The sequence below is a fragment of the Odocoileus virginianus genome, chromosome 27, assembly GCF_023699985.2.
Source record: "Odocoileus virginianus isolate 20LAN1187 ecotype Illinois chromosome 27, Ovbor_1.2, whole genome shotgun sequence".
NCBI lineage: Eukaryota > Metazoa > Chordata > Mammalia > Artiodactyla > Cervidae > Odocoileus > Odocoileus virginianus.
The window spans coordinates 19,850,125-19,862,610 of record NC_069700.1 but is presented as its reverse complement, the minus strand read 5'-3'; the positions used below and the strand labels follow the sequence as shown (position 1 = coordinate 19,862,610).

The 12,486-nt window shown below is 43.5% G+C and overlaps 1 protein-coding gene across 2 annotated transcripts in view; it reads right to left on the bottom strand.

Annotated features, from left to right (window-relative positions):
• Positions 1 to 11,940, bottom strand: part of PKHD1 (PKHD1 ciliary IPT domain containing fibrocystin/polyductin) — a 427,795-nt gene extending 415,855 nt beyond the window's left edge. For both annotated transcript variants that reach the window (XM_070456320.1, XM_070456321.1), the window contains exons 1-5: positions 11,815 to 11,940; positions 9,173 to 9,250; positions 8,397 to 8,541; positions 4,209 to 4,317; positions 624 to 681 (exon numbers count right to left, since the gene is read on the bottom strand). In XM_070456320.1, coding sequence (XP_070312421.1) covers positions 624 to 681; positions 4,209 to 4,317; positions 8,397 to 8,541; positions 9,173 to 9,250; positions 11,815 to 11,866 — 442 coding nt within the window. In that variant the 5' untranslated portion in view covers positions 11,867 to 11,940. The remainder of the gene's footprint in view (positions 1 to 623; positions 682 to 4,208; positions 4,318 to 8,396; positions 8,542 to 9,172; positions 9,251 to 11,814) is intronic.
• Between the last annotated feature and the right edge of the window lie 546 nt (positions 11,941 to 12,486).

The following is a 12,486-nucleotide window of genomic DNA, read 5'->3' as shown; positions in this document are numbered from 1 at the left end:
ATTAGGGCCAGAGTTAATGGCCTTCCAAGTGGCCCCCAACTCAGCTCAACACAAAATATAATGTAAGGTACATGGGCCCACTCTAGATTCTGTCTGGGTCCAAACCTCAGCTTGACCACTCATTAGGGGTATGCCTTTAAACAAATTGCTTAACTTTATGGTACCTCATTTTCTCATCTCCATAATGGAACTAATAATAGTTCTTATAGCACTAGGTGTTTTGAGGATCTAAGGAGATAACATAAACCAAAAGCTTAGAACAGATCCTGGCTCCCAGCAAGGGTCAATAAAGGTTTGCTAGTATGTGGATGATTATAAACTTAAGCGTGATGATGATATCTATTTTCTCCATTCTCCAGCAACACCTGGTTTGATTTTGCTGGTCTCTCTTTCATTTCACATAAGGATTCCTTTGATTATCAGTGAAGTAATAGAGCAAAAGTGCCCAGAGGTGAAACCAAACCAGGTTTAAAGTCAACCAGAGGTTGACACTCACCTTCAAAACGACATCAGAGAAGTGGTAAGATTTTCCTGTGTATAGAGACCACCTACCAGGGTCAAAGAGTTTGCGATAGCCTTGGTAAAGAGATTCTTATTTATTCCTTTCTTAATAGATTTCTCACCTGGAACTCCACTGGGTGGATTAACTCGGTAAACAATTGGTGTCTGTGCCCTGGAAAACTGTTTAGAAAATGTTATCACGGTAAGCATTCCATTAGAATAGCACAAAAACACACACAAGCAGCGTGTCATTCCTCACAGATCATTCATCTCAGGAAGCAAGTCACTGTATTTCCTCAAATCACTTCTACTTCTTTGCATCTTTATGATATTTCTGTGAAGCAGACACGATAGATGTTATCACAGTTCTTCATAGATGAGGTCAAGGGAATCTGACAAGGTCATGAGTCTCCCCTGCACCATTATCACTCACACCTGGGCAAGTCTGTGTCTACCTGCCCACCGGTCATAACAGGAGCATGTTTTACCAAAGGCAAGGTAGGCAAGCCATGCTTTAAAATACCAACCTTTTAATTCCATTATTGCAACTTGATATCTTGGGGTCTTGAAGTGTTTTTTTTTAAACTCTTCTGGACAATAATTTGCTTATTTAAATTGAAAGGATTGCAACTTAAATTATTATCAGCCAGCACCTCGGTAGGGACTAGCAAGCCACGAAAAATTAGAAGTTTGAGAGATATGCAAAGGAGATTTGTTCGGGAAAATGGAATGTGCCTTTTGGGAGGGAAACATGATTCAACGAATGAAAAGCAACATTATTCTCTGAAGAGGAAACCAGCATTGATGGGAGAGGCAGGGGAAGCCTGGTCATGGCACTCAAGTCACCCCCTGAAGCACACCATCTGCTAAATATAAGTTCCAGAGAGGCAGGGGCAATGGCTAAGTCATTGGTTGTATCCCTAGGCACAGCCTGGTATAAGAAGACATTTACATTTTTGTGAATGCATGTAGAGGCCCCATCTGAGATAACTGACCCACTGCCCGGAATCAGAGGAGAAATGGAGACAATTCCAGGAATTCCATATCACCTATCATCCTCTGGGTTAGCCCAGTTACAGCATTTCACAGTCAGGGCCAGTGGGAAGAAACGGAGAATCATAAGGATAGACAGCCCTGGCCAAAGTTTGAGCCATGTGCTAATAATTCACCCAGGAGGAAACCCAGTCTCCCCATCCTGCTACCCTCACCCCCATCTCTTACAGACACCTAGACCACTTTCCCTCCCCAAACCTACAGTACCTCCCGTTTGCCAAGAAAGCAAATTGTTTGGCTTGGTCAGCTTCCAGCACCCCAGGAGTCCACCTTCCCAGGGAGAAGGTCACTGAAGAGTTACTCCGGTATTAATCACCAGCCCTCATCAAACATCGTGAATCAACAGACATTGATAGTGTCTGGGCAAGTGCGGCCTTACGTATTGATTCACACAGCTGTGCAGTCTGTCATCAAGGTTAGTTTCCTCCCTTCCTAACAGAAAAGGTTAGAAAAGAGTGCACAGGAAATATGTACAGTCCAGGGGTCAAAATAAGAATGCTGTGACTTCACAGGCTGGGAGCCGTCTCTGATGGCACCGAAGGATAAAGATTAACAGCTCCACACACACTTGCCAACATACACTCACCCTCTCCCAGTCTCCTCCCGCACCCAGACCTCCACCTCCTACCGGGACACCTCTCGGACCACCGTCATGCCCACTGGGACTTTATCATGCCAGCTTCGTGAAATAGAGCAGTGGTTACTGCTCCATCTCCCAGATGTTAGAAATGGAGGCAGATAAAACAACCAAGTCCAAACCACACAAGAAAACACACCCGTCAATTTCCAGCTTAAAATACAAGGTCTGCCCTTCAGCTGTGTGCCTTCCTCCAGAAGAACAGGGGAGAGAAAGCGACTCCTTGATCAGCCCTCCCAGGTCCTCAGGGTGGTGGAGCAGGCTCAGAGGGAAACCTCGGAAAGGGCTTCACTTGTGATTTCTCTGTGAGCTGACATGACATAAAACGGTACTTTTTTAAGAGAAACAGGCCTCTGGTCACCCACCAAGCTAGAGACATGACAGAGTGAAAAATTAATGAGCTTCCAAATCCAGCTTTCCGCATGCTGATCCCTGAGCCCGAGTGGGGTCGGCAGCAGCAAGATGGGGAGCTGAAAAGCAGAGGATGAGAGTGACAAAGCCGAGCCACCAGCTGCTTGATAAACCTTCTGTGAGCTGTTCTAACTTGTCAGTGCCTGCAGCAGGCTCTTTGGAGTGGACTGGTGAGGTGGAATTAATTTTTAATACACACAGTTCCCCCAGTCCCAGTCCCTAAACAAAGGCAGACACCGGGTTTCCTTCAGCTCAGAATGCCTCTCATTAACTGCATCCCCTGGTGATTTTTCATCAACTTACTGAGTTCGGGGAACCACTGATGGACTTGCTTTCTTTAATGTGTGATTTTAGGAAGTGTTTCTTTTCTTTCCCCTCTCTCTCCTTCCCAATCTTTTAATCAGTAGGAAAACTATTATCTGGGGTGAAAGGCCATCAAAACCAAAAACAGCATGGTGATTAAGGACCATGCCCGGCCATCTCTCTTCTGTTTTATTCATTGAGACAGGGTAGAGGTGGTGGTGCGAGTCTTAATAAAAAAAGAATAATTTTTTTTTTTCTTTCTGCCCCATATGTGCAGAAGCAAAATTCTGGAAAACAAGATTCCTTTGCAGGGAGAAACAAGTTGCTAAATGTGAATTGATGGCAAATTCTAAAGATGAATTGCCTATGCCTATATTAAAATGCAGATCGTATGAGAGATGAATTTGGAAAATGAAGACTTGTCTTATAATAACTAAACTGTGTTCTTAGGCACCCTTCTAAACGGAGGCTCCTTGTGGGAAGTACAACCGTGGCAAGGGGCCCTGCTGAACCAGTGCCCATTATGGAAAGTCTAGAACCTATGCTTTCAGAGATTATTTTAGTGTATTAATAAAACCAACCTGAAATGGACAGTAGACTAAACAACATTAAGCCCCAACATAAAATTAATGCATATGGAAGCTCTAAAATAAGCCCAGGCATTGGCTCATAAACTCTCTCTCACTCCCCCAACCACACCCACCCCGCCCCACTCTGATTACTTTTGGCTGTCTCTGAGCTTGAAGGAGAATTCCAGCAGCAAATGCCCTTTCAGTTGAGGACTGGATGGAGAAGCAGAAATCAACCATGAAGCAGAGAGGAAGGCACAACTTGGGTCCCCAAGTCCCTTCACCACGCTGACACTCCAGATGATTTCTGTAAGATGAAGCACCGATGCCCAATGGTAATCTTTGAGGCTCCTCTATGGGCTTCCATTTAAATGAGGATTTAGATGTAGATTCAAATCCTGGCTCTGCAATTTATGAACTGGATGACACGGCCAAATTATTTAATCTCCCTGACTCCCAGGTTTCTCACCTGTAAAAGCAGGATAATAAAAAGCTACCCCATAAAATTGTTGTATTAAGTTAATGAGTATAAAACACTTAGCAAGATCCTGACATTCACATGCTCTATACTTTCTTTCTTAAGATAGTCTCAGAAACCCCGTAACTATCATCTACCTGTCCTCTCATCCTGGCAAAGCAGACAGACTCCCTAGCTGAGGTGTAACTTGCTTGTCGACAGCGTAAGCACACCCTCAGATGAGGCTAACACACTTTCTTCCATCCTTGGAACCCACCTTGAAAGTGCAGCTGTCTTGTGGTCCTGGATGTGGACTGCCTACCACCTGTCCGCCAGCCTGCACTTCCAGGGAGTACACACCCTCCTGTGCTTCAGATGGCAGAGATCTGAGGGCAGAAAGTGGAAATCCGTATGAATCACCCATGAACTGCCATCGACGGAGGAATGGAGAAAGATGTGGTACACGGATACAATGGAATATCACTCAGCCATAAAGAGGAACGAAGCTGAGTCATTTGTAGTGATGTAGATGAATAAAGGGTCTGTCATACAAAGTAAAGTAAGTCAGAAAAGAGAAAATCAAACATCATATATGAACGCATATGCATGGAACCTAGAAAAAATAGAACTGATGAACCTATTTGCAGGACAGAAATAGAGACACGGATGTAGAGAACGGACTTGTGGACATGGTGGGGAAGGAGAGGGTGGGATGAATTGAGAGGGTAGCACTGACATCTATACACTGCTGCTGCTGCTAAGTCACTTCAGTCGTGTCCGACTCCGTGTGATCCCATAGACGGCAGCCCACCAGGCTCCCCCGTCCCTGGGATTCTCCAGGCAAGAATACTGGAGTGGGTTGCCATTTCCTTCTCCAATATCTAGACACTACCATATGTAAAATAGATAGCTAGTGGAAGCTGCTGTGTAGTACAGGGAGCTCAACTCGGTGCTCCGTGATGACCTGGGAGGGCGGGGTAAGGGGATGGGAGGAAGGCTCAAGATGCAGGGGATATGTGCATACTTATAGCTGATTCACATTGTTTACAACAGAGACCAACACAGTGTGGTAAAGCAATTATATTCTAATTAAAAATAAATAATGCATAAAATTATTTTTTAAAAAAACATGAATTGCTAAAGCTGCCAGTCCAACTTCACTACTTCAAACTTCCTTCCTGCACCTGTGTGTGTGTGTGTGTGTGTGTGTGTGTTTAGTCACTCGGTCATGTCTGACACTTAGGGACCCCATGGACGGCAGCCCACCAGGCTCCTCTGTCCATGGAATTCTCCAGGCAAGAACAGGGGGGTGAGTTGCCATGCCCTCCTCCAGGGGCTCTTCCCAACCCAGGGATCAAACCCAGGTCTCCCGCATTGCAGGCAGATTCTTTACCAGTTGCGCCACCAGGGAAGCCCAAGAATACTGGTGTGGGTAGCCTGTCCGCTTTCCAGGGAAACTTCTCAACACAGGAATCAAACCAGGGTCCCCTGCATTGCAGGCAGATTCTCTCCTAGCTGAGCTATCTGGGAAGCCCTCTGCACCTGTGAAGCAGAGCTAACCCAGGATTCCTGTATTTCACTTTTTCCCTCCTCTACCCATACATTCACTAGACTTTAAAGATTGGATCCTTCAGCAAAAGAAGTTATGGATCTTTTATTGAAAGTTCCTGAAATTTTAAAAATTCTGTCCTGTAAAGAGCTGGAAGGGAATTTGACAGATAATATACTCTAGTTTCTATTTAAAAAATAATGAGTTCCATATAAAGGGGATTCCCAAGTGACTCAGTGGGAAAGAATCCTCCTGCCACTGTAGGAGATTCAGGTTTGATCCCTGGGTTGGGGAAGGTGTCCTGGAGGAGGAAATGGCAACCCACTCCAGTATTCTTGCCTGGGAAATCCCACGGACAGAAGAGTCTGGCAGGCTACAGTCCATGGGGTCACAAAGAATCACACATGACTTGGCAACTAAATAACAACAATTAATGGATTAAGGGACCTGGGTATGTAAACACCAATGTGAAGGGCAAAGTAAGACCTGAGTCCTAGGCCCTTTCTGATAAAAGGCATTGATTTTACATGTTGCCAAAAACTCTTGACTTAACACTTATTCCAGCAGCCCATAAACACTCCCCTTATCCCCCAGAGAGTCCTAGACCTTCACTCCTCTTTTCATGAAGATCACAGGGATTTCTTTGCCTTTTCAAGGCTGCCATTCAGTCTGATTTTTGTGAGAGGAGAATATGATGAATACGGAGTTAGATTTTAGAAGTGTCTCCCCTCCAAAACTTATCCTAAAAGCTTTAGCATTACCCAAAATATTTAAATCTTCACTGTCCCCAGGTGGGTCAGAGGTTAAGAATCTGGCTGCCAATGCAGGGGACAGAGGTTCAAGCCTTGCTCCAGGAAGATTCCCCATGCTGCCAAGCAACTGAATCTATGCCACAGTTGACTCTGCACACCCTAGAGCCTGTGCTCTGCAACAAGAGAAGCCACTGCAAACAGAAGCCTATGCACTGCAGCTAGAGGGGAGCCCCTGCTCCCCAAAACTAGAGAAAGCGTGCACACAGCAACAAACACCAGTGTAGCCCTAAATAAAGAAATAAATAAAATATTTATTAAAAAAAGAAGAATTGTGGCTAGTACCAATTAAGATATTCTATTAAGGTAAAATACACACTGGGTTTTGAAGACTTTGTATGCAAAGAAGGGTATAAAGTAGCTCATTAATAATTTATATATTGACTACATGCAAAATGACAGTATTTCAGATATGTTGAGCTAAATAACATGTATCATTAAAATTAATTTCACCTCTTTCTTTTGAATTTTTTAAGTGACTACTAGAAAATGTTAAGTTTTCTTTGTGGCTCGCATTATATTTTGGTTGGGCAGTACTGATTTTAGATGCTCCAGTGCCAAATTTTGCAAACTCAGACATGTCTTTTTATGATAATGACAGTATTTCATTGATTATTTTCCCACACTTGAGTGCTAATTTAATTTGATATTCATCTTCCAATCAATGAGTACATTTAAGAGGGTTGTATTTCTTTTCTTCTAAAATGGTGATAAAAAGTCAATGGTGCATCTTAAAGTTACTAGTATGTTGGGGTTGAGGAGATAGAACATACAAATTGTTAAGAGTGTTGACTTATTTCATAGCAAGTTCTTGCAAGAACTCTATTCCCCAAAATATTATATAACCTGTGGAAATCATCTCTCCCTGTAGTAATGCGATAAGGAACTTCAGTTTAAGAAATATCTATTGAGCATCTTCTACTAGCAAAATATTATGCTCAGCATCATAAGGACTACAAGGATGAGTTAATCACATTCTCTGTCTTCAAAGCACTTAATTCCATGAGGATGAATCTGAAAGTGAGCAGCTGCCATAGTGTCAGGAGAAACAAAAAGCTGAGGAAACAGGGCCACTAAGACTGTGCATACTGTGCCTTTGTGTTAATTACAAAAAGGTCCTCCCTCAAGGAAGATGAATTGCACAAAAAAGTGTGTAACACACACACAAACACACACATCATGTGGATGAATTCCTAGAATGCTCCTTCCTCAAAGCCTAGATTTCAATTCTTACTTGTCCCCCTGTGAAGGAAGGGAAAGATGATACACAGTTGACTGTTCAGGGGCAAGGGAGTATTTGCAGTATGGTTGGTTCAATAGGCAGAGATGGAAGAGGGGGAGCTTTCCTGAAAGAGGGAACAGAAAACAAAAGGAAATCATAATTTCCTTTTCTCTTAACCAATGATCCACTTTCAGGCAGCATGTCTAAGATATTAAAGAATGAACTAGGGTAAACTTTGGTGGCCAACGAAAACTTAAGTAGGACAATAGAAAACCTGGAATCCTATAAACATCACATCGAACTCAGAAAAGAAACTGAAGACTAAAGTGAATTTCCTTTCTAACTGGTTTTTAGTTAATGTACAGTCATTACAATTATGCCTATTCCAAAAGCGATAGTTGCTCAGTCCTGTCTGACCCTTTGCGACCCCATAGACTGTAGCCTGCCAGGCTCCTCTGGTCATGGAATTTTCCAGGCAAGAATACTGGAGTGGGTTGCCATTCCCTTCTCCAGAGGATCTTCCTGACTCGGATTGAACCCAGGTCTCCCGCACTGCAAGCAGATTCTTTACCATCTAAGCCACCAGGGAAGAAGATGGTAAAATGGCCTCATTTACTAAAATTTGAATAGCAATAGAAACCTTGCAAAAAAAAAATCAACAACTGGAAACAGAATCCAACTCCTTCTTATAAATATTGTAAAATTCTCAAAAATCTTTCCCATAGTCTCATCCTTTCCCATATCTCATCCTCATTAAGCCCTAAAGCCCTGATAGGGAACTATATTGGTAAATGCAATCACTGCACGAGTTGCTCTAATTCACCACCAAAAGCTACAGAGATGAAGAAAGTACTCATCCCATCTGGCCTTCTCAGTCCCGGGTACCTGGTCCTGCACATCACGGCTGGGACATCCAGGAAGAGAGGAGAGACGTCACAGGGGATGCTGGGCAGCGTGGGCAGGGCCACATTCACCAGGTGGATCTCCAGCTGAGAGCCGTTGGCAGGTTGAAGGAGACCCAGCTCCAAACCTGAACACAAGGCACAGGGGAGTCTCGGGCTGAACAGAGCTGTAATCCACACTGGGCAATACAAAAACATGCCACATGGGGGCAGTGGGAGGCACTGAGTTTACCCAAAATTCAAAGGCTCCTTATTTCCAAAGGCATTCGGAATGCCATATGAATGAGTGTTTTAATTTAAGACTTTACTTTTTTAAAAATTCTCTTTTCAGGTCCATCCATCTAGATCCAGGAAAGATTTCTCCAACCCTGAAAGTTACTCTTTATTGTGGAGAAAGATGGAGACACTGAACCATGGTTTAGAAACTCCCACATGTAGGATTATCAACAAGGAAGATAACCAAGGTCCTGGAGACACATTGCCAAGTTCTCTGCTACATGTGGATCATCTCATCAGGGTTCCTTGAGTCCACTCCACAGCTCCGAATAAGGAAATAGACCCAAACACAGAATGGTGTGATGTGACATTAGCAAGTGGGCATCTATTAATAGTAACAGAGAGAGTGTTCAGTAGGTCCATCCCCCTTCAGAACCTCTTTTACATCTGTCCTTAGACAAGAAGAAAACCAAAGACTCACATCCTTTAGGATTCTTTAGATCAGTAAATAAGAAACTTGCATTCAGCAAGACCAAAACCTACCATCAAAAATGACTGTGATCCACGTCCCCCCTGCGAGGCTACCTTCTTCAGGTTCAATGTGGATATTCAGACAAGGCACTGTAAGTGAAGAGGAGAAACACTGGCTTCAGTGTGCAAATTAAATCCCCCAGCTTCCTTTTAGCATTCCTCAGAATCACCAACAGGGCTTGATACAGCCTAGAACAACAGCCCCACCCCCAGAGTTTCTGCTTCAGTAATCTGGGTAAAGCCCAAGAATTTGCATTTCTGACAAAGTGCCACTGTGCTTTCAGTCTGGAGAATCACACCTTCAAAACTCCCATTTTAGGAAAAGTTCTGACTGATCCTAGACATCCAAAAACCCAATGTTCACCAAGACTATCCTGAATTTCCACTTCCTTTGGGAGAAGCCTAAAGGATACATTTGGTTCCTGTTGGAAACCGAAAGATGTGTTCCCTCTTTCTCACTGTTTAATCAGGTGGTCATAGTTTTATGTGCGTATGTGTGCTCATTAGCTCAGCATGCCCGACTCTTTGTGACCCCAGGGACTGCAGCCCACCAGGTTCCTCTACCTAAGGAAGAATACTAGAGTGGGTTGCCATGCCCTCCTCTAGGGGATCTTCTTGACCCAAGCATCAAACCTGTGTTTCCTGCGTCTCCTGAATTGCAGGCGAATTCTTTATTCATCAGGTCATATTTTACAGTTACCACTTATTTCTAATATTTCCACTTCCCAGAAACTTTCAGAAGCTATCTCTATTTTAATCCTCCTACTCAGCACACCATCCTCTTTTGAATACATGATCAGAATGACTCCCCAAATAGATACAGAATCCTCTAAATTTTTGCTTTGCCTGCTCAGAGAAGCAGTGAAGCATGAATCAGTTGATGGAATTAAAAAAAAAAAAAAAGCAACACTATAGACTTGCACACTAGGCTAAACTGGATTCTCCCATACAGAGTGGAGGCTGAGTATGACGTTATCAATGCGTCATCTTTTGAGGGTGCTCCTGGATGGACATTCCTTGTCCGAGGTAAAGCCAGCAAAAATCAGTCAGCTCCTCAGTGAGGCCTACGAAACACTTTGCAGTTTCGGTATCAGAGAAGTTAAAGGATCATCAAAGCCCCTCCAACTCTGGCAAGCCCAGGGCTTCCGAGTACTTATATGCGGGAGGCACAGTGCCCAGTGATGATGTAACTGAGGAGGACCCCATGGGGCCTTCCCTGGAGGGGGTGGGGGGGCCAAGAGGCTTTTCCCCATAGCCTCTGCTTTACCTACTCTCTGAGGCATCGGGGTAACAGTATTTGATTAGCATTTCCTAAGCTGCTCTGCAAATATGAAAATCCCCCACCAAATGGAAGATGTTTAACTACTAGATGAGCCTAGCACAGAGCCCCAGGCCTTCAGGAGCCTGAGGACTGATAATGTTAACCTTCTGTGACAGCATCCTGTTTCCTCGCCATCATCTGTCAGAATTGTGCACCGCTGACCCGATGACCCACCCCCCCACCTCCCCCCTCGACCCCTGACTCTCATCTGGCTTTTATAATGGCTTTGATGAAACCCTTCAGAGAACTCAGGTTTGTTTTCTTTCCCACCCCCACCAGGGGATGAGCTATCATTCTCCTTGCATAGCGCTGCAATAAACATTTCTCTGCTCCAAACTGTGACATTTCAGCTTGTTTGGCCTCACTCTACGTTGGGAACATGAACTTGCACTAACAGTAAAGGCACATTCACAAGAACACAATCATTGGTGGCACTCTGGCCAGACCAGCTCACACTCGCCCTCAAAGCTGTATTAGACGTGTGTGCACTCAGGTGCTTCAGCCGTGTCCGACTCCTTGCGACCCATGGAGTGCAGCCCAGGCTCCTCTGTCCATGGGACTTTCCAGGCAAGAATACTGGAGTGGGTTGCCCTTTCCTTTTCCAGGGTATCTTCCTGACCCAGGAATTGAACCTGTGTCTCCTGCATCTCCTGCATTGGCAGGCATTTTTTTACCTCTAGCGCCACTTGTGAAGCCCCCAAGAAGATACAGAGGATAACTGAATTCGCTGAGAAAAGTAGAGACACAATTTCAGAAAAGAAAATTTTAGTTGGCCATTCGTTGCTAAGACAGGCTAAGCCTTCCTTTGGGAAGATAAAGTAATAAAATCTAAAAAGAACTGCATCGTATAGCTCAAAAAGGAAGTATAAAAAGAAGATTATAAGTTATTATTAAAAGCTCTAGATTATAACAGCAACTTCCACTGGCTGTTAAAAATTAAAGTATATATTTATAACTGTTTAATGTACAACCTCAACTACTAAACAGAAAAAAAAATATTAAGCAGAAAATTCAGACTTAGAGCAGACACTAGTATGTCATCCCCAATGATATTTCAGTTGAGTTCAGTTCAGTTCAGTCACTCAGTCATGTCCGACTCTTTGTGACCCCATGGACTGCAGCACGCCAGGCTTCCGGGTCCATCACCAACTCCCGGAGCTTGCTCAAACTCATGTCCATTGAGTCAGTGATGCCATCCAACCATCTCATCCTCTGTCGTCCCCTTCTCCTCCTGCCTTCAATCTTTTCCAATAATATTTAAGTATCAATAAACTAGTTCTCAAGGTAACCTGTTGTGGTCTCCCTAAAATCTCTTCAAAACACATTCACTCACCTGCCAAAAGTAGTATTTTGATACTTGTCAGAGAGATCAGCCAGCCAGTCATCTTTTCCGCTGAAATCGATCCTTTCAAAATTGCTCAGACATTAAACACATCTTCAATTTTGATTGGAGCAGCATAGCTTTATAAAAACAAACTGAAAACAATGACTATCATTTTTGCTTACATACAATTGCTTTGCTGTGTTAAAACTTGGAAAATTAAGGAGATTATACCAACAGGACCCTAGAATCTTCTGAGAGACCCACCATCATCCCAACTTGCAAGAAAAGGACAATCTAAGAATCTTACATAAAATCATCACTATTCTACCCCCTCTCCTTGTCTCATTCACTTATTTTATGCATACTTAAGCTAGGTAAGTAATAGTAACCTCTTGCAGCAATTCATTCTTAAACAAACACTTAAATTTTAAAAGTAAATTCCAGAGTCAAAATACTAGCTAATGGTGGGGGGGGTTGGGGGGATGTTTTGTTTTGTTTTCTGGAAGTCTGTCCTCCAGGAAGCAATTAACACGCAAAAAAAGAGTAAAGAGCTTAACAAAATGAATGTTAAACATGGTAACAGGTTGAAAAACTGCTGCTAATGGAAATTTGGAGGACATTATCTTACCCTGGTGCCTCAGCCATAAAGAATCTGCCTGCAATGCAGGAGACTGGGGTTGA